Source organism: Euprymna scolopes, chromosome 18 (genome assembly GCF_053919585.1).
Source record: "Euprymna scolopes isolate OS-2025 chromosome 18, ASM5391958v1, whole genome shotgun sequence".
Classification (NCBI taxonomy): Eukaryota; Metazoa; Mollusca; class Cephalopoda; order Sepiida; family Sepiolidae; genus Euprymna; species Euprymna scolopes.
This window is the reverse complement of record NC_136499.1, coordinates 95,710,612-95,734,334: the sequence shown is the minus strand read 5'-3', so window position 1 is coordinate 95,734,334 and position 23,723 is coordinate 95,710,612. Positions and strand designations below refer to the sequence as shown.

General features: G+C 35.6%; 1 protein-coding gene across 3 annotated transcripts in view; it reads right to left on the bottom strand.

Annotated features, from left to right (window-relative positions):
* Positions 1 to 8,396: 8,396 nt before the first annotated feature.
* Positions 8,397 to 23,723, bottom strand: part of LOC145297688 (metabotropic glycine receptor-like) — a 1,009,734-nt gene continuing 994,407 nt past the window's right edge. For 2 of the 3 annotated variants that reach the window (XM_080143885.1, XM_080143886.1), the window contains exons 14-16: positions 19,932 to 20,126; positions 16,033 to 16,273; positions 8,397 to 9,424 (exon numbers count right to left, since the gene is read on the bottom strand). In XM_080143885.1, the coding sequence (XP_080000011.1) occupies positions 16,064 to 16,273; positions 19,932 to 20,126 (405 nt within the window). In that variant the 3' untranslated portion in view covers positions 8,397 to 9,424; positions 16,033 to 16,063. Of the gene's footprint in view, positions 9,425 to 10,399; positions 10,465 to 16,032; positions 16,274 to 19,931; positions 20,127 to 23,723 lie in introns of all 3 variants that reach the window. The other variant, XR_013870309.1, reaches the window with a different exon arrangement.

Sequence of the window (23,723 nt, the reverse complement as noted above, 5' to 3'; positions counted from 1 at the left end):
TGTCCCCATTCCACTACAGATTGGAGGTCTTCCTCTAGTGTTTCTGCCATTTCTTTAGAAATGTGTTCATTCGTCTTCCTGTCGTGTCTGCCATAGAGTGTAGTGTCATCAGCATATATACCCATCTCAGAGGCAATGTTGTCGGGGAGGTCATTTATGAATATCAGGAACAATAGAGGTCCAAGGATAGAACCCTGGGGCACTCCCGCATTTATATCATATTGTTTAGATGTGCGACCGTCGAGGACTACTTTTCCGGGATAATGTGGACGACGGGAGTTCAGCACCATTTAAAGTACAACCGCATTTAAAGTCAACATATAACTTCTTTACCGTTTGTCCCCCAAATCTGAACAACACTTATCAAGACATTGTTTTGCTTGAATACCCCCGACAAACTCAACAAGCAACTAAGTCCCACCCCTACACAGGAGAGATCCCTAGATGTAAGAAAGCCGTCTACTCTAATAGTTTCTTCCCCAGAACTACTAGACTCTGGAACTCCCTTTCGGGTTCATGTTTTCCCAACTGTACTGACATGCAGAAGTTCAAGTGTAATGTAAACAGATATATTGCTGCTCAACTCCCTACATAGTATCGCTGCAACTATTGTCCCAGATAATAGCCCCCTACATCAAAGAGGGATTGTGCTTTGTTTGGGGTGCAAATGGAATAATAATAATAAAAAAATGCAACAGGTACTTCACTTAAATAACTGTACCTTAAAAATAGGACCAGGACAACAGCATATTCTTTTCATTGGTTTGACTAGAGTGTGTGCATCCATTGATATCTTATATGCTTTTTTACAGAGTGATGTGGTTTTCAATTGATTAACTGTGTTTAACTGGATCGGATATATACTCGATATACTAAATATAGTCAAAGAATGAAAATAATATGCTGTTGTCATAGCCCTACTTATAAACTAATATTAACTATTAAATTTTATCAATTAGCTACTAATTGATTTTTAATTCAATGATTGCTTTGCTTTTAATATAATAGTTCTTAACAGCAATATTGCTTATTTTTAGGTAAATACCTACCATCTGCGTTCAAATAATCTTTTTTTATTTTAAAAGATCGATTTGATGTTCAACATGTTGCAATCTGTTTCTAAATTACAAGTGAAAAATCGAATTGATTTCTTTCTTTTGTTTTCTTTACAATCATATCTAATAAATAAATAAATTTGTATTGAAATTAACGAAATGTGAATAAATGAGAATGATCTTGTTCCGTGTTTGCAAACACATTATGAATGAACATTTTTTTAAAATTTAAAATTACTGTTTTGTGTATTTAAACTACATAACCTTGCTATGTAATAGCACACCGCCCCCCCAAACACTAAGTATACCTATATATCACAGTAATACACAACTTTGTCGGTTGTAAATGTTTTAGCAAAGATTAAACTCTTCTGTGCCTAAATCTAAATGCAGCTTCTATGAACAAAGCTTATTTCTTAGAACTGCACTCCTGTGGAACAGTGTTCCACTAGTCTACTTCTTGGCCGACTACAATATGGTAGCCTTCAAGTCCAATGTAAACAAGTTCTTGTTTAACTGTCCCCTTAAATAATCCAAATTCTACCAAATCTACACCATTAACGATTACTATACTATCAGCTTACATTCATTAACCCTTATCCTCGAGTGGCCTTCGGGCCTTGATATGTGGTGATTACCGTGTAAAAAAAGTATTATAAATTTATGAGGAAAACAAGTTATTTAGAACGTCCTGTTAATTCTTTCAAAACCCACCATAAAATCTGTCGTCGTCTCGTTAAACCGTTGTAGATAGTCGGCTCAATGAGTGTTGGCTATTGTGACTCCCAGGCAACATCAAGATTCAGCATCATTTGTATCTGTACGACCACGTTTAAAGCCAACATACAACTTCTTAACCGTTATTCCGGAATCCGAATAACACTTAAGACATTGCTTTACTTGAATAGTATTTTTACTATCAGAAAGTAATGCTTTATCTATACAAAAAATTAAGATCTGTCCATTTTCTTTTAATTTGTAACAGTTAAATAATTGTACATGAAAAACAGTTAAATAATTTGAACCCAATGAGGGTATTAATGCATACATTAATACTCTTATTGGGTTCAAATTTCGACAGGTCACATTTTAAGAATCAAGCACATTTTATGAGTAGTGTCATCTGTATTTCCGTTTCAGGAATTGAGTAAGGTGTTAGAATATACAGAACGTGTTAGAAAAACAATCGATACTTTTTTTTTATATTCTTTTATTTCAAAATCATTTGAAGCATTTAATAGACGTGCAGAGCAACAGATAGCTAGTCTGTATATTATTAATGAGTTTAAGAACTGGATGGACGATTGGAAAGCACTGAAATATTAAAAGAAAGTGATATGTATCATCATGATTCCAAAATTCGGAAATCTTAGCTGCTGATCAGTGCTCTTTTATTAATACCTTGAAGTCTGTAAGATATGAGCTGGAGAATTGCAAATCAATGGGTGTGAAAGCATTGGTTTGTGGAATGAATCATAGCAGGCATTCTATCTGCGTCTATGCGATGAAATTCTTCGGAAAACTGCAAAAGAAGTGTGACAATATCCAGACAAGTTTATTTGAAAAAAGTTTATCGAATGATTTGTCTTTAGTCGCAAAAATACGTCTTCAGTTTCCAATATAACTTCTACATTAAAAACAAACGTCTTTCCTTAACGCATTCTTTTTAGGTTGCAAACAGTCAATAGTCGCTGGAGGTAGAATAGAGTGAGTGCGAGAGTATATCGAAGTTCGATTTCCAAATATACTATTTTGTCATTTCTTCGAATCAATTATCTTAAGAAAGTCTTGAAATAAAGACGAAAGATTGATGCATCTATAAATAATTTGATTTTCCTTTTTCATTTTCTATCATACTGGAATATTATGTCTATAATTTTTTATCATACTTAGCGAGTATAGGATGATAGCACAACCGCAGATTTGCATATATTTAAGCAGATGTAGCAGACAAATTGAGCAATTTCCACTGAGTTGACTTCCTCTAGAGGCTGAAAGATATTGCTATGAACAAGCATATGCCTTTTCAAACCAGCAGTAGATTTGCAAACTTTGCTGCATATTAAACAGATCATTTGGTTCAGACTAATAGGCACAAAGTTGACCTGAATAGGAGTTTTGTGTGACTTAAGGTGATCGACGTAGCAAACTGTTGACAGAGGCTTTCTTTTTTAAATCTAAAAAGTCACTTAATGTTACTCCTCCCACTTCAATTTTAGCTTTTTAATGTTTTATTTTTGTAAATAAAGAAATATATTTCACTTCTTCCATTTTGGAACCAGATGCCTTTCAGTGTAAAATAAACTTTTTTACGTCACCTGACGAGTGACTTTCGGTTTCTTGAAAACCCTTTTGTCCGAAATATTAGCATGTTCAATGTAGCAACTATGCAATATTTGTCTATATAAATAAAAGTATTATATTTTGCTCTTTTTTATTTAGCACTCTTTATAACCTCGTTTTAATTCATGAGTTTTATCTCCTGAATACATTTAACTTGGTATATATATATATATATATATATATATATATATATATATATATTAACTTGGTATATATATATGTATATATATATATATATATATACTTTTTATTTATTTTACATGCCTTTACACATTCATAAGTATGCTTCAGTCAGCCAGTTACAAGTAACTAGAGACCTCTAGGCGATATTGCTTTTACAAATTTGATTTTTGTATAAATTAAAGTAGTCTGAAAAGGTCTTTAGTTACTTGCAACTGGCTGACCGAAAATACACATGAATGTATATATATATATATATATATATATATATATATATATATATATATATATATATATATATAGCTGCTTCCGTTCAGTAATAAGAAACAATGGGCACCCCTATAAGGGTAGCTGTGCGTGTAATTGTGAGGCAAGTGTTGCGACCTCTCCAACCACACCTCTCCTGAATTGGCACTGCTTGAGTCCAGTGGCAAGGAGAGACCCAGAACCCAGAAAAAACTCGATTAAACCTAGAACCCCATCTTCCAACGTAAACCCCTACTACCAGGTCTCCTTCTCCAACATCAGGGGTCTACGTTCCAACCTTCCAGAGGTTGAAACCCAATTACAGGAGACGAAACCGGACATATTATTTCTAAGTGAAACTGGAATAGGGTCGACCACTTCCCTAGATGAGTTCATAATTAACGGATACTCTAATTTAACAGCTAAATCTGACACCCAAGATCGCCATGGGCATGGAATATGTGCCTACATTAAGGATGGCTTCCCGTGTGGCAGGGATATCTCTAGAGAAGATCCTAATTTACCCTATATGTGCTTCAGGGTTGCACTTGCTGACACCACTGTATTTATATTTGCCCTTTGTAGGCCCCACAACAGCGGAGTTACTATCTTTAAGAGCATATCTGAGAAAATAGACCACATACTGTCTTCACATCCCTCGGCTAACATCCACATCTGTGGTGACTTCAACGTCCATAACGTGGAATGGCTGACCCATTCAAATAAGACAGATGATGAGGGGAGATTTTGTCATGATTTTGCCATTGCTTATGACCTCACTCAGATTGTTCGCGAACCCACCCGTGTGCCCGATACACCCGGTCAATATGCAAGCCTCGTAGACCTTTTTCTCTCAACTTCCCCTGAGCTATGTTCATGTTCCGTTCATTCTCCTCTAGGATCCTCCGACCATTCCGTCGTATCAGTTAACATAAAAACGAAATGTAAGAAGCCCCCAGACGTACCCCTCCACCGTACTGTATACCGATACTCTATGGCTGACTGGGATAGCTTCCGTAAATTCATATCTGATCTACCTCTGCACTCCATGTTTAAAAAGGAAGTGTCCTCTATAGTATCAGATCTGACTGAATGGTTAATTGTAGGCATAGACCAATTCATACCATCTAAAAAATTCCAACAAAAACCTAACAGCCAGCCATGGTTCTCCCCAGAATGTGCTGCTGCTATCGCGCACAGAAATCACTTTTTCCATAGCTACCAACGTAATAGATGCACTGAGACTAAAGCTGCTTTCAGGACTGACAGCAACCACTGTAAAAGAGTAATAAAAAATGCAAGAGAGCTATATGCCCAGTCTGTTAAATCCAAGGTAGCTGATCAGCGGCTTGGTTCCCACCAGTTTTGGCAAATAACAAATAGGATCCTGAACAGAAGTGTGCGTTCTATCCCAACCATTATCAATGGACCAGAGGTCATCTCGTCAGCGTCAGACAAGGCCAAACTATTTGCAAAGAACTTTGCAGCTAATTCTACCCTATGCGACGAAGGCCATCAACTCCCCATATTTCCTCCTATAACACAGAACAAGCTAGGTAACATACAAATATCCGTGCATGAGGTCGCCAAGCTAATCAAGATCCTAGATTCCAGTAAAGCAACTCGCCCTGATGGCATCCCAATTATAGTGTTAAAAAAGCTTCAACCAGAACTTGCTCCCATACTTACGAAACTATTTAAGCGCTGCCTTAAGGAGAAGTGCTTTCCGACTCCCTGGAAGACCTCATCAGTTTGCCCTGTATTTAATAATTCAGGTGATAAGTCATCTCCCTCTCAGTACAGACCAATAAGTCTCCTGTGTGTTATGAGTAAGTTGCTGGAATCCATATTAAATAGAGAAATAGTAAACCACTTCAGCAGGAATAACCTTCTTAGTGACACACAATATGGTTTCCGCTCTGCAAGATCTACCGCAGATGTGCTGACGGTTATATCCCACAGGATTAGTGAATCTCTTGACAAAGGTTTCCTTTCTACGGCAATTGCTCTTGACATATCAAAGGCCTTCGACAAGGTATGGCATAAGGGTATGCTTCACAAGATTTCCAGCTACGGTATAACTGGAAATGTTTTCTCAATCATTAAATCATTTCTCTCCGATAGGCTCATAAGAGTAGTGGTAGATGGACAAAAATCGGAGGCCTGCAATATAAATGCTGGAGTCCCTCAGGGGTCAATCCTGGGCCCAACTCTCTTCCTGATCTACATCAATGACCTCCCTAAACACATACTTAAATCATTCGTTGACATCTATGCTGATGACACGACCATCTACGGCAACACATCAAAGGCTGTAAATGACGAAGTCCTCTCTGATTCTCTCTCCTCTGATCTCGAGCGCGTGGTTCAGTGGGGGAAGATGTGGCTGGTTACCTTTAATGCATCCAAAACCAAACTCGTATCCTTACATCATCAACGCTCTGATCCCCATCTGGCATCAATTGGGATGGATGGCTCTCGTCTGGGTGAGGCCCCGTGTTTTGACAAGCGTCTGGGCTTGACCTTTACTCCTGATCTGAAATGGAACATGTACATCAAGTCTGTTGCCAAGGTCGCTGGAAAAATGGTGGGATCCTTCTACCGCTCCAGAAGATATCTCACTACTGATGCTATTCTCTATCTATATAAAAGCCAAGTACGTCCAAGGATGGAATACTGTTGCCATATCTAGGCAGGAGCTGCTAAAAAAAGCATATCCTGCCTTGACAGAGTACAAAATAGACTTTGTGGCTTAGTGGGGGATGCCCTTTTCTCTACCCTGCAACCTCTCTCCCACAGAAGAGACGTTGCGAGCCTATCCTTGTTTTATCGTTATTTCCATGGCAGGTGCTCGTTTGAACTCCAATCTCTAGTCCCCCCTCGCCAATCTTTCACGGAAAACACCCGTCTAGCTGAATCCACTGTGAAAAATTTCCCCCACTCTTTATCTGTGCCTAAATCAAAACGCGGATTCCATGAACAAAGCTTCTTTCTTAGAACTGCACGCCTGTGGAACTCTGTTCCGTCTGCCTGCTTCCCACCGGACTACAACCTGGATGTGTTCAAGTCCAACGTTAACAATTCCTAATGAACCGCTCCCTTAAGTAAACACTTCATCAAATCTCCACACTAACGTAATGTACTTGCAATAACCCTTATCCCTGAGTGGCTTCCGGACCTTGATAAGTGGTGATCACTGTGTAAAAAAAAAAACTGACTGGAAACAAAGCCGAGATAAGAAGAGTGGACATACAGCGCCTGGTAATCCATTTTAGTACTGACCAGGCTCAATGTTGCTAAATCGGTGATCCGATGGGAACTGGTCTTTCAACGTATTTATGCCATGTGTACATATATAAATATAAATACTACTTGTATTAATCGGAGTATTGTCCTCATCTTGAGTATGACACGGAGAAAGGTCGAAAAGTCGGGTCTAGCTGATCACATATGGAAAGAAAAAGGAACAAACCTCCCTTTGTGGAACGAGGTTAAAATAATTGACAAGGATGCACTCAAGGAGGCAGCACATATGCTAAGAAAGAAAATATTACTAAACAGACCAATAGCATTTGGGAGCCTTTAATAGAAAATAACAAACATTGTACAGCCTTAAAATTTTGGCGATGAAAGCGAGATAATGCTATATCAATCTTTATTATAGTTGCCCCCCCCTTTGTAGACAAATTTTTTTTTTTCACAAATTCAAAACTAAAATCATGAAATAGAGACTAACTCGTAGAATATGAAAATATCTACGGAGCCAGTAACTTTTCTCTTTTCTTTTCCAAATAACAACGAACATGTCTGAAGACGGTCGAAGGATAATGCGACCGAACCGTTGCACTCAAGATTACAACAATAGTCCGATCAATACAAGTAAAATAAACAATCAGCTCTCATCTCGAAAATCCAGAACTTTACATATATATATATACATACTAGCATTTCAGCCCGGCGTTGCCCGGGTGTTTTGAGGTGTATGCTGAGCAAAAAAAAAAAAAAAAGAAAAAAGAAAAAAAAGGGTCAATTTTTTTAACTTTGACCCCTATTATCACCACTTAAAATTTATTATTTTGGACTCAAATCAAGTTATTAAGTTAGACCAATGTCCAAGGAACCTATATCTAAAATTTCAAGTGTGTAGACCCAAAATTGTCGGAGGAGTTTGGTAGAGTTCTCAAAGATCAAATCGTTGAACTTTGACCCCTTAACAGCCAAATTTCTGGTCGAAAATCGATCACATCGATTTTCCCAAATCTCAGTACACTGTATATCAAATTTCGAGCCTGCAGACTAAAAATTGAAAGAGTTATTGCGTAGGAAAATGTACACATACAGACAGATACACAGATACACAGGCACACAGACAGACACACAGACACACAGACACGTTCACTTTTATAGATATATAGATACATGAATCCACATGCATACATACATACATACATACATACATACATACATACATACAATATATCATAAACTGACTTTGCATTTACGTTGATGTCCCGATTAAGCGAAATCCATTGCATTGCATAAATCATATAGAAAAATAATACGAACCCGATGTCACATTTTTTATGGTCAATTTATTACAGGGCACATTGTGATACAGATTTTATGGACGCTTCTGTCAAACAAAAGTGATTGTAATCACCTAAATCCAACAATTTTTCAATATTTGTTAAGAGAAAACGAATAATATTTTCAACAAAAAGAAGTCACGTTTTTTTTTAACGTTTGATTGTACAATTTAACGACTGTATATCAGATATTCCCTCTTTTTTGTGTGTTCTTCATATCATTTCTTTTGCTTATATACACCAAGTAAACATTTAAGATGAAGATGATTTTTTTTTACCCTGTTTAATATTGTGCTCTGGCATTAAGTTAAAAATTGGCAAAAACCGAAATAAATTGAAAAAAAAAAAAACACGAATATGTAATTTTATTTTTATCCAACCATTTTTTAAATCGTATAAAGAAAAGATTTTATTAATTAAAAAAAAAATGGAAGCTTAAATTTGGGAATGCATATTAATGGTATTTGTCTAAAAATTGTGCAAATGTTTTTAATTCTTTTTTGATTTTTTAAAAAGTTTAATTTAAAAAATATCCTTTTAAATTCATGTTATAGCCATAATGATTTCTCTTTTCATTAAGAGAAGTCGGAAATTTTATATATTTTTTTCTTTCTGTAAAATAATTTGTACCGTCGTGTCTCACCATCGACGCTCTCTATATTCCATTATGTAAAACCGATTGAGAGTGAGATTAGGGTACTTTGAATTGCTTTCACCTTTGACCTCTTCTGAGATAACTGTTTTAGGAGCACACAATCAGCAGATAGAGGTGTACAGAGTGGGGGTTTATCATTTCTTCTGTGAATTGGTCGGGACTTGCTTCTCATAAATTTTCTCATTCCGTACGATTTGTTTCTGCATTTCCTTTACTTTCTTTTTATTCTGTAGTTTTCCTGTTTCCTGTTCTGTTTTTCTTTATTAAAACCGTTATTTAAATTTCCTGTTTCAATCTCTGGTCTCTTCTTGCACAGTACGGCCTCTTTAAAAAAAAAAGAACATCCCAAATTTGGGATTCTACAAAACGAAAAAGAAGAAAAATGGAAACCAAATTAAATTAGATAATTTGAAAAAAAAAAAAAAAAAAAAAAGCAAAAAAGCAAAATGGTCAAATAATTATAAATATTGCTAAAAACGTAAGGGAGATAATTCAAATAATTATAAATATTGATAAAAACGTTTAGGAGATAATTCAAATAATTATAAATATTGATAAAAACGTTTAGGAGATAATTCAAATAATTATAAACATTGCTAAAAACGCAAGGGAGATAATTCAAATAATCATAAATATTGATAAAAACGTAAGGGAGATAATTCAAATAATTATAAATATTGCTAAAAACGTAAGGGAGATAATTCAAATAATTATAAATATTGATAAAAACGTTTAGGAGATAATTCAAATAATTATAAACATTGCTAAAAACGCAAGGGAGATAATTCAAATAATCATAAATATTGATAAAAACGTTTAGGAGATAATTCAAATAATTATAAACATTGCTAAAAACGCAAGGGAGATAATTCAAATAATCATAAATATTGATAAAAACGTTTAGGAGATAATTCAAATAATTATAAATATTGATAAAAACGCAAGGGAGATAATTTAAATAATCATAAATATTGATAAAAACGCAAGGGAGATAATTTAAATAATCATAAATATTGATAAAAACGTAAGGGAGATAATTCAAATAATTATAAATATTGATAAAAACGCAAGGGAGATAATTTAAATTATCATAAATATTGATAAAAACGCAAGGGAGATAATTTAAATAATCATAAATATTGATAACAACGTAAGGGAAATAATTTAAATAATTGTAAATATTGATAAAAACGTAAGGGAAATAATTTAAATAATTTTAAATATTGATAAAAACGGGAGATAATTCAATATTTGATAAAAACGGGAGATAATTCAAATAATTTTAAATATCGCTAAAAGGCAAGGGAGATAATCAGGTGATTTGGATGATTTACCATTATTTTCACAACGTTTCCGCCGATGTATCCTACGACCTTCTGCAGGTGCACCTTGTTGAACTCTGTAAAATAACAATTATATTTTTATATAACGTTGTCCGGGAACCAACACGTAGTAGCCTTAGTCGCAGAATAGACAAAGAATAGAAAAAGAATAGAAAAACTCGCTTTTTTTTTTTTAGCATTATTCAATTAATTTGGAATGGTCATTCGGGGCCCGTGACGCAGTGGATAGAGATGCGGAATATCTACGATTCCAGATGAGCATTGTCTGAAGGTAGCGGTTTCAATTCCACCCAAAGCCGGTCAGAGGATTAGTTGGCCAAACCGTGGTGAGACGACAATTACAGAGGGCAGTAATTGCTGTGGATGCAATGTAGAGATTCGACATTCCTATCCCGTCGCCGCTAACCACCTGACGAAGGTCAGAGGAATAATTGGACGAAACCTCGGGAAACAACAACTGGAAGATGAGGATAATAATCCACAAATTATTAAATAAAAATAAATCGCTTTTTTTTTGTGTTGTAAAACATTTTTTCTCATTCTCCCGCCACGCGTTTCTCGTTACGTCTGTGACGTTCTCATGTGAGCGTCTTCTCGAACGCTATCCACATCTCTAACATGATCTCGAACGTCATCCATGTCTCCTACGTGATCTCTCTCTCTTATTTTATAATCTTGTTCCTAACAGCGACGCCATTTTGACGTAGTTCGAATATTTAAATAATCCATTTCGCATTTCGTAAGCATTTGCATATGCGTCTCCGCGCTCTGTTACACTGAATATCGCCCGCACCGAGACTTGAACTGAATTTTACTTAGTACTTTACACGAGTTCGTGGCGTAATAGATAAAGTACTAAGTACATCCTGTTCTAAGTGCAGGCGATACCAAGAATACAATTGCGAATTACTTAAGACTTCTACCTGATCATGGCTGACGGAACGAGAGCATGCTACCTTCGTGGCTTAAATAAATGAGCTCAATTCAAGATTTCTTAACGATTTCCGAGTTCAACATAAAGATGCCCACTTTCTACAAAATATACCTGAAAAAGGTCGGAGGTTACACCGGCCAAAACGTTGTGAAAATAACAATCACGACGAGAACAGTAGTTCAAATAATCCAACTAATACAAATTGTCAATCATCATCTGAAAAATCCAGAAACATGTAATTCGAGTGTTACATCCTCGCCATGAAGTTAGACGTAAGATCAGGTGAACAGCGCCGACTGTATTCCACGATAGAGGTTTCTCAGGCGAATAATAAGTTTGCAGTATTGCAATATGAGATTTAGTATCAATAACTTTTTTTTTATTGAGTTTTGCAAAAGCAAATTAGATACAAAAAACTAGCTGAAAATAGCTAAAGACTAGTCATAGATAGCAAAAGAAAAACTATTTATATATTAATAATGTAGTACCATTAACGTATGTACGTACACACGTGTAACGGTTTCCAGATTATAAATTATTCGATAAGAGATCCTGTTTATTAAAAAGGGGGATAGAAGGTGATAACATACCACGAACATTAAAATCGTATATAATATGCTAATTTAATGTTTGTAGAATGTAAGCACATTTTATCTGCCTTTTTAATAAATAGGATCTCTTGACCACCGAAGATTTAATGTAAAAAAAAAAAAAATGTTGCTTCTGGGTCGAACGTAAAACTAAAACATACCTCCTTGTTCTTCTGGCTAATATGTCACAGACTCTTATAAGGATATTGGAGTAAATCGTAATAAGCAGATATATTCTGACACTACATTAACCAGATTACTAGATTTATTAGATAAATACCTTTACAGTTTTAATAAAAGAGCTACAGTAATATCGCGGGTCTCCATTCATGCTGAACGTCCACAGAATGCCTAATAGCAATATATTACATATGAAAGATGCCGCTGTGGAATTTCCACAGGTTCCGCTTGTCTAAAAAAAAAAAAAATAAAATAGCCAAATATAGCTAAATAGCACAAAATGGCATCAGAATAGCGTGAAAAATTAATTACATAAAATGTAAAATCTCGATTATTTACTGCATTTTTAAAATTTTAGAGTAAATGTCAATAAAGGTGTTAATCATTGATATAATGGACTTTGATTATGAAAGAAGTTATGGCGAGTTCGAATATTTCGGTTGGAGTCATTTCCGGTTCATTAATCCGTATCATCGAGTTGCTCTTGGTCTTGATAAGCGGTTAAAATTGAAAACACATACATACACACACACAGGGGTCAGTAACCTATTTGAGGTTCTCAAGAAGTCAGAGAGTCCTTTGACTCTCTATTATTTCATTTCTTGACTCTCTTTTATTTCAGGTCCTGGATATGACCTTAAACTATATCCGATGGTGAGGCCCCAGCTTGCGGGCTTTGGGGAGTGTGGAGCCACCCTTTAATTGTCATTGCTCCCAGGTTCACTCTGACTCGCAGTGGTAGTATCTGTTAGGGTCCCAACTATGGGTTAAATAGAAACTGACTTGAAAAAAAACAAAAAAATCAAATGTATTCTATTAAAAACTTTTTCGTCAAAATTACTGGATTCGGCATGAAATGACCTGAAAAGGGTTGATATGCCGTAAAACAAAAACAACCAACCAACAAAAATCTATTATTTTAGCAGCATGTCTTGGGTGAGAAAATCTTGGCGACATCCACCCCCCAGGCTTCAGAGCACATACAGCACTTGGTATTACCAAAATGGTCAGTACTGCCAGGCTCAACGTCGCTTTACTCCAGTGATCTAGAGGTGATCGGTGTGTCAATGTGATTATGCCGTATATTTGGAGTTGCGGAACCCTAAACTTGTGGATCTAAATAGAAAATCTTAATTGCGGGCAAATGAATCCCACTTTTTTATACTCTTTTTCACCCCAAAGTTGAGCAACAAGATGTTTGTTCACATTACATTTAAACATCTGCAGGTTAGTGTAACAGAGCGCGTATGGACACGTTGGAAAATATCAACAGGAGCTCTGAGATAGCTAGCTTGCAAAGATATTAGCATCTGTAGCCTAAAAAATGCACGTATGCTAATCAGGAAGTGTGCGGGAATTTGAGCGACAAAACAAAATAAAAAAAGACACCACGTGGTCGGCAGAAGAAAAAGGCGGTTGAAAAAGATTGACGTGTAAAGTCGAGGACGAGAAATGGCTGTGCACGGCTGGTGTGTAGTGGAGCAGAAAGAAAATACCAGGGGAGATGGACGTGTGGCCCCGTAGTGGCTTCTAGAGACTTTTTAGGCTGGTGTCAAGACGGGGAGAAGGAAAAACGGTAATAAATGACTTGTGCTAAAAAAGAAAGAAAAGTCGAGTCGGATTAATTTATTTTTGTTTGTTTCTGCGACGTTGTATAAGTACAGTCAGTGAAACAGGAAACAGAAATGGAATTCTAAAATCTAGAAGTCCGAGGAAAGAAACTATTAGAATAGAAAGCTTGCCGGCATTTAGGGACCTGAACAGTGAAAGGGTGGAACTTTGCTGCTTGTCGGGTATGTCGGGAGTATTTACGTGAAGGGGGCTGTCGGACTGATATAAATGTTCTTGATAGCCCTAGGATGGTTACCCTGCTTCCGGGAGGAGAAAGTTTATCGTTAATTGTCTGAGACGCCCTCATCGGGGAATGACTACTTAGACTTATTTTTGCAGAGCCAGAGTGCTCATTTTCTTGCAACGCTGGTCCATTTTCCCATCTTCCGACCTTTTGTATTTCCTCGTGATGGAGAGCGGTGAGTATCGAATTATCGCGACTCAACGCGAGACTACGGACTGTCTAACTGAACAGTCGGAAAATACCGACAACCTTCTTTTGTATTCACTTTCTTGTACAATAATTTTTTTTTTTTTTTTTACCTAAATCCGTTGTTTGAGTCTTTATTTATTACTCTTTGCTAGGGCCACGACATATTTGGGTTTACGGAAGTCTGAACTTGCGGATCTAAATACTTGATCTTAATTGCAATTCAAAGAATAACACTATCTATCTCGGCTAATATATTAGAAAAACTGGATGCTGTTTTGCAGAATTCATTATATCATATTAAGAGACAAATCACACGTATTTAATCCTGACTACAAAAGATGTCACATATCTCTCGGTCTGCATTATGTTTATGTTGTACCATGTTGTTTATAATCAGAGATTCTAATCGTTAATCACGAACCATGCGAATCTATTAATACAAATACACAACATCTCTCTAAACTTAGTATATTTTAATGTTTTACCAAGTTTGTGAGAATGCGTGATTGTAAGATAAAAGGGAAATGTACATATTATGATTGAAAAAATATAGGATCGCTCGCAGAAGATCATCATTCCCACACTCTGTCATCATAGCCTTCATTTAGTCTCGAAAGACAATGGATAACCCCTGTAAGGATGGCTGCGTGTGTAATTGTGAAGTAAAGGTTGCGCACTGCTCAACCGCACCTCTTCTGGATGGGCACTGCCAGATTCCAATAGCGAGGAGAAGTCAAGGACGACTGGAAAAATGCCGAAATAAGCGAAGAGCACCTGCACCATTTGATATTACTGAATCACTTAATTGCGGTAATGCGCCGTCATACCTCGCCCCCCCAAAAAAAAAGCCAAAAACAAAAAAAAAAACAGAATAAATACGGTAAAAACCGTTTGATTACTTACTCAAAAGTATAAAATCCATTCATTTGATTGAATATTTGTATAAAAGAAATTATTTCCCTCATATTTTTGCCTGGATCTATATCTACACCACACAAAAACCTGTCCACCGCGATGTGTTCCACAGTGGAATTTATCCTTCATTTTCTATACCCCAACCCTAAGCCTAACTATTACCAGACGCATTTTAGATAAAACTTACGAAATTAAGTCAAATGTGCGTGTCCGCACTGCGCATGGCTGCTAAGGCTCTTGCACAAAAATAGTTAAAAAATATTCCACGTGTCTTCAAGGCTTAATGTATTTCACCGTATTACCATGCTTATTGAAAGCTATCCCTTTTAGCCACGAGAAAAATGTAATATACCTTCTCGTACTACATTAGTGAAGAAGAGATCTTTCTAGTTTTATTTTTGTTCCAATCGAGAGTACCCATTTTTGGAAAGCTTGATTTTTCTCACATTGAGTCGAACTCTGTTATGATAAGGAGAGGCTTTTGCTAGTTTACATTCTTCCCGAGGGGTTCCATCATAATATATTACAAAATATTACCATCTTCATTTAAATACACATAAATAATTTCTTATAACTATAAATATAGTCATATGCCTCGAAGCCTACAATATTTTGAACATTTTATTAAATTTGTGTGAATTAACGTTTCGCACTATAAAATACCCAACAAAGGCAAATGCAATTTTAAGTATAATCTCGTTCTGTCACCATGACTGGGTGGCACATGAGCATACTGCGTCCGTGGATTAAATCCCCTAGTTAAATTCCCTAGTTCAAGAGAAGATTTCCGAATTCAACATAATACACTTGAAGAAGGTGGGAGGTTACATCGATCGAAACGTTGTAAAAATAGCAGTCAAGATAAGAGTAGTTCGAATAGTCCAAATAACACGAAGTGTCAATTTTCATCCCCAAAAATTGAGAAACAAGTCTAAGTTTCAGTAAAAGGCCCGTTACTTACGGTAAATCTGTCTTTGGTTGATTTAGAAATCTTATAAGCTGGTTGCTTCATGATAATCATCCAGGTTGATCACCACGCGTTTTCCGTTGACGTTCGGTGATGACGGAGTTGAATCGGGCAAGTCATCTTTCTTGGCCGCTTCCGTCATTGCCGACAGTTTGTGCTGCAAGTGCGGGTTCCCCAGCTTCATGTTTCTCTGTTTCAGCATTTCTAGTTGTGTGTAAAGACGCCGGAACTCTTCCTGCAACGAAAACCAGAAAACAAAATGAACACTCTAAAAATGTAGAGTGAATAAACATGCAATAGTGTTAGAAGTACCGAAATAATGCTACGGCAAACTAAGCTAAGTGTACGACTGTAGTCGAGGACGACCCAAACGTTCCATTTTCATTAACTGGTATGCTGAAGTGAAGACGCCACTCCATTTCCCAAATTATCCCACTTGCTCTTGATTTTTCTCTTATATTGCTCGATGTTTAGCAAGAGACGCTACTGACTGATAAACAATCAAGTAATATTTTTTTTGTTTTTGGTTTGACTTAACCGAGGATTGAACTCTGATCCCACGGCTCATTTAGCAAACACTTTTACCATTATGTAAAATGAACCGGTAAAAAATAAGAAGTTAGTAGCAAAAGAGAATTCAGAGTATCTAAGAACGTTCCAGGTGAAGAGAAGTAGTTTGTAAAAGAAGTTGGCTAGATATGTTTATTCTGCTATAGTCGCATTACAGTTTGCTGACTCAGTAAACTAGTAGGCAGCATATGTGCACTTCAGTTTTCCTTGGTTTAGTTAGTATGAAGCTATATGTGTGAACTTGTGTGTGAGTGAGTTCAGTAAGCCGAATGTTTATGTTGTTGTTGTACACTCGGTGCTTTGTGGTTGTTCTTGCGTTTGCTGTGTGCCGTGGGTCCAAAGACCGAGCTTGATTTAAAGATATACTCCACGCGTAAACTCTGAAATAAAATAGAAAGGAAAACAAGAGTGAACGCTGGCGTGTTCAGGTTTTTATATTACGCGTGAAATTTGTAACAGGCGGAGATGAATATTTCGGCGCTTCTGATTAGCTGACAAAAGTGTTGCTGATTGACATATTTTCCAATCGAGTGTCGATATTTTTAAATAACATTTGCTGGCCTCGGCTGCTTCTATAAAACCAAAAGAAAGGAAGAAAAAAACAAAAAAAAACAAAAACAAAAAACAAACAACCAAACAAAACAAAAAACAAAAACAAAAAACAAAACTACAGAATTACCTGTGAATATATCGCTGTACCAAAACCGAGTTAATCAATGTTTGTTTCCCCGGATGTTTTCCTATGTATTTCAATCACGTAAAATATATTACATGCTAAAACAGTTGTTAAGTTTACGATCATGTCATGTTTGCAAAACGAATCCATTTAAATTGTTCTAATTAGTCATAAATTGCAATTACCAAATAATGTTTCCCACTCTTTTCTTCTCTCTGTTTCTTGTTTGATTTCCCTTATTCTTATTTAATACTGTATCTATCACTTACGCTTCCATCTTTCTCTCTTTCTTTCTCTGTTTTTTTATCAATCGACGCGAATAAAAGGGAAGACAGAGGAGTAAAGTATGAATAGTTAAAAAACAAAACAAAAGGGAATAATCACCCGTAGTTGATTGTATGTATTACAGACGATCAGAATAACATTAATACTGTCGGTTTCAGACCAAACAAAGGGGAACAACACGTGACTGCCTTCTGTGGACTCTCAGCCTCCGTTGTGATCGATTGCGTTGGTAAATGGATTCTGTTAACCTGCCGGATTGGAAATCGAGAATGCCAAATTTTGGGCTCTTATGTTTCAATTTTTTTTTTTTAAATAATAGAGCACTCTGCTGAGGTTTTCTCAAGCTTAGCTTGCACACACATACATGCACACAAACATAGATATTACAAAGATTTTTTTGTTTAGAAATAACTATTTAATTATTATCCAAATATGTATACGTTTCATCCTTGCGGAATCTTCAGTATTCAAATCGGTCGCTCGACTCGAACCCCGAGAAGCAAGTTACCTAAAACTTAATTCCAAGCGCTCGAACCAAATGAGATCAATTTCAACCGTTGACCAACCTTTCACGAAAAACACCCGTCTAGCTAAAACCACTGTCAATAATTTTCCCCATTCTTTATCTGTGCCTAAATCAAAACGTAGATTCCATGAACAAAGCTTCTTTCTTAGAACTGCACGCCTGTGGAACTCTCTTCCATTTGTCTACTTCCCAACTGACTACAACTTGGTTGTCTTCAGGTCCAACATAATCAAATTCTTGATGGACCGCCCCCGTAAGTAATCCAATTTACCAAATTTCCATTACTAACGATTCCTGTAATATTATCCCATTGACTACTGTACACTTTATAACCCTTATCCTCGAGTGGCCTCCGGGCCTTGATAAGTGGTGACCTCCATGTAAAAAAATTTCAGTGGTAACAATATATATGCGCTCTCCATTTGAGGGTACCAAATTGGTAAAAAGGGAAAATTATTCCCAACTCGCATTTGGTTGAAAATGCATTTTCGTATAAATAATTGAATTCATTCAAAAAGTATCGCCGGGTTCGAATCTGTCGTCCGGTGTTAATCGTGACACCCTGCACTGATGATTTCCGAAAGGATGAAACACTAGTACCTGTAGGTATTTAATAATTACTATAGCAAATAATTATTTTCGATGTTAGTAAATTTTTAAGGTACTGCAAAACTCTGCAGTCTAGTGGAGATGTACTAACATCGAAATGCCGGTTAATTCGTGTTAACCGGCATTTCTGTTCCAACGTTCATTTTTTTTATGCATTGAGTAATTTTGAAAAAAAATGTTTTTTTAGTTCATTGTATTATAATATATCTGAACTTAATATAAAATCTTTGCTTGTAAACAAACAAATGAAGCACTTTAAAGTGGCGGTCAATGCATATTTAAGGATTAGTAGATATGATCCCTTCTCTTAGGAGTAGGACTGCCGACTATCAACTACATGATTATAGGTTCGATTCCTGGTTGAGGAGAGGTGCTAGTCTAGCTGCACCGAACAACAAAGCATTCTGTGTGCAGATGATTGCAACCTATATATATATATATATATATATATATATATATATATATATATATATATATATATATATATATATATATATAGTTAAGTGACCTGGTCTGCGTGTGTCGAAACATCTCTGCCAAACTCCTTTCTGATTATTTGGTCATTTGGTCTACATACTTGAAACTTGATATATAACGTATTTGGACTTGTAGAAGAAATTTGAAATCGAAATGGCTGCTAAATAATTAAAATTGAAATAAAGTTGATCTTGGCAGAAATAAATTGACAAGCTGCTGAGCATGCATACATACACATTTTTAGTTTGAAGTCTCTTGCTTTTTATTTACTTTTTTTTACCGATCTAGTGACAACTCAGATTGCAATGACGAAGACTGAAATGCTAAATAACGATTATGGCTGAAACCTTGAATGTTTTGGTTACCAGTTGATGGCACAGAAGTAATTTTTTTTTCACTTTTGAAATCATTACTACATGTGTTAGGTACGATATATTAATCAATAGGCAATTTGCTATAATAATAAATGCGAGATCTGCATGAATTAAATTTTCATATTTTAACGTATTTTACGACCGGACAACCCCGGGCGGCCTGCTGGTGTTTTTATATATATATATATATATATATATATATATATATATATATATATATATATATATATATATATAGTGATCAGAAAGAGGCTATGTACGATGCTGTCTTTTTATTTTAAATAGTTTTATTCTGTGCTATTTAACTGGCTTTGCACACTCATCACTTTTTGTTTCTGATTCTGAAAACCCAAGATGGCCGGCTTCATTCACTTACCTGAATATCTTTCTCAAGGAAGCTTTCATTCTCGCCTTCGTCAGTTTTATCTCCGATGTTCAATGGATTACCAGATGAGAAAGTGCTCAGCACTGCAGTCGGAGATTTTGAACCGCCAACAAATTTGCCCGTTCGAGCCAACATAGTCGAATGGGCTTGCGGATCTTTACCTTTGTTTTTATATACGTGGTAAGCCTGCAAAGAAAAACAAAACAATATTAACAATTAATTTCTCAAAACCTGACTTAGCTCAAATTGAAGTGAACGGCGCTGGTTTTGAGGAAACACCTTGCTTTGACAAACTTCTGGAACTGATCTTCACTTCTGACCTGAAATGGAAAACCTATATCAGATCCGATGCCAGAATCGCTGCGAAAATGGTGATGTTCTATCCTTCCAGAAATGATCTCATTCCTGACGCAGTCCGCTACATGTACAAGAGTTAAATACGCCCCAAGATGGAATACTGTTGCCACATGTGGTGAGAAGCTCCTAGGAGTACCCTTTCCTTCCTTAACGGGGTGCAAAACCGTCTTCCAAATTCAGTGGGCGACGACCTTTTCTGCCTCTCCGTTTTCTCCTTACAACAAAAACAACGTTGCAAGTCTATCTCTGTTCTATCGTTTATTTTATAGTATGTGCTCGACCGAGCTCCAATCTATGGTCCACCTCTAAAACATTTGCAACAAATACTCGTCTTTATACAACAACTAACATTTTCCCTCCTGTGACTAAAACTGAACAAAATTCCATGAGCAGATTTTCTTTTCTGGAACTGCCCGTCTGTGGAACAAAATATCGTGGGGCTGCTTCCCGGCTGACTATAACATGGTTGTTTTCAAGTCCGATCTAAATAAGTTTTTGTTGAACCGTCTTTTAAATAATTAAGCCCTACCCAAATTCCACTATTAAATGATACTTATTGGCCCTTTTCATAGATTTGCCTCCTGGCTGTAATAAGTGGCGAGCCTGAAGTAAAAAAGTGCTATAATTAAGATAATAAGAAATTTCTGATTTCTTGCTTTAAAAAAATGTATAATTTGTTTTGTTTTATTGATATTGTTGTTTTGTTTTATTGATATTGTTGTTTTATTTTAGTTGTATTATTTGTTTACATTTCACTATCGTTTCTCTATTTTAATAAAGATGGCGACTTATTTTAATTATAGAACTTGACCCGAATGTACGACAAATTACGGCACAACAATTGCACGACAAATGCTCCAATTGAGTCTTTATTCTTGTGATATGTAGGCACGTCATTCGAGCAACCTGATATTTTTATGTAAAAAAACAAAACAAACAGCAAAAAACAAAACAAGAAAAAACCGATTTTCATTTAAACGAACTGACATGCTGTTTTTGCTAAAAATCTTAAAATAAATACACTGACGGACCGAGATTTGGGGGAATTAAATAATGTATTGATAGATTCATTTTTTATTGTCATTGATTAGGTAAACTTTTACTAAAAACAAATGCTTACTGTAATAAAAGTAATATTTACTATTTTGAAGAAAGTTAACAAATATCTTTACCTGTTAACTTAAGGAAACATGTTTCCTTTTCTTTTTAAGTCGTATTGTTTATTTTTTTATAAAGAATTTTACCGAAAAAAAATACAAAAACAAAAAATCGTAAAGGTAATTCGTCGTTTCTGAATTTGTCATTCCTAAATACCACACGAATAGAGAACCAGCGGAAGCAATTGTCACACATTTGTCGTGTCTTACTTTGTCGTACATATCAAGTAAAACCGGGTCTCAAGTATCGGTTAAATATAAACTATTTGTGTACGGAACATACGTAACGCCGACAAAATAACTTAATCTACAAATAAGTCATGTGTGCAGTTGTGTCGGCATAAAATGAAACAGCGTTGGTTGGCATATGGAGAGGAAGTATTTAGTTTTTAGGGATGTGTTCATGACAGGTTTTTAGGTTATATTTTACTGTATTTTGTATGTTGGGAGATATTATATATATATATATATATAGAGAGAGAGAGAGAGAGAGAGAGAGAAAGAGAGAGAGAGAGAGAGAAATATTTTCAGTGAAATAGTTTTCAGGGTTTTATATTTAGATATGAGGAAACGAAAGACGTTGTCATACGGTAAACAAAACAAAATAAGGAGTCTAGAAGAAATAATATATATACGTGTTACTATTAACGGTTTCCCGTTGTGTTTGGGCTTGAAACCGACGGTACCAATGTTTTTCTGAACTTCTTTAAAACTAATATATATATATATATATATATATATATATATATTAAAATTGAAGGTTTACAGCCATAGTAAAACATAGAGTGTTGGTGAATATTTTTAGAGTTTTTGTAAAAGCAAGGGAGTTCATTAGCTGAGTCATTAGAGGAAGTCTTGATCGATTAATTAAGAGCTGTGAGTTTCAGGAGTTAGGAAAATCGTATTCCAAACTTCTTTTCTCAATTAAATAACATAATTTATTGAAAGTTGTTTATAAGAGTACATGCTTTTTTTTTGATATCGCATTATAATTGGAGTTCAGTAAAAAAGATTTTAATATTTTAATGAATAACGTATAATATATACTGACAGACGATAATGTAATGAGTTGTATGTCTGTCTGTGTGTTCGTTAATGCTTGTGTGCGTAAGTGAAAGGAAATGTTGCAAAAACAATCGCCCAAAGTGAGGCATCTTTACGACACCGGTCTGTAGGCTCCATTTGTTTATTGAAAGAAAATATGTCCCTTTAAAGGACTTGGGTAGGTCCCTGAAAATAGCATTTTGAATAAAATCGTAAAAATTTCTGATTGGTTCCAAACATAATTATTTGTTTTTTTTTTTTTATTTACGATAGTGATGCGCAGACGATATGCGTACAAACGTGTTTTTGCATTTTGTATTTGTACATCGATGTGTAACTATCGACGCTACCGACTGATAAGCAACCAATCAATTGCGATCGTCTCATAAAGCAGCAAATGTATGCAAACGTCATTTGTATTATCCATTGACTAATAGTCCTTGCTTTTCTTTTATGAATTTTATGGTTAGTTAGCCTTTCGGCGAAAATCAAAGTATCCCCTGCCTGAGTATAACACACGCCATTCCTTGCCATATCCGATCCCAGCCTTTCGAGTCAGTTTAGCCCCTTGTCGAGTGAATAAGTTAAACTTATTTGGTTATAGAAATCCTCCAAAATGCCCACTCCATACTACATTTTTGTCCTCAGCCTTCCCCAAATTACATTTATCTTGAAAGGATACCACCCATTCTCCACTCTCCACCAGGATTTCTTTTCTATCCCACTTAACTCTCACTACCATTTAGAAATTTATCTGCTTGTTTTCGATTCCGAACAAACCGAAAAACAGTAGGCAGTTAACTATTTAGAAAGGGTTGGGAGTGTCGTACTAACGGATTTATTTTGTTTTTTGTCCGCATTCCCCGTGTTATTCCAATGAGTTTTCACAATCTCCTCGTCCACACGTTTGTGTGCCTAATTTGTTTTAAATGTAATTACAAAAATATTTTCTGCCGAAATAATTCAAAGTGTAGTGTCTGTGCTCTACATAACATCGGAATCAGACGATAATTAATTCGTTTAATTCTGTAATAGTGACACTTCACATTTTGACAGTCAGATTTATAGTGTTTGTGTTGACACTAAATAAGATTCAGATTAACTTTATAATGCTGTGTCAATAAAATCTAATGTTTTAATCGCTGGCGGGCATTGTATTGTGGATTAAAAAAAACATTAATGAATAAAATTTGTTATTATAAAATATTCATTAATAAAAGAATGA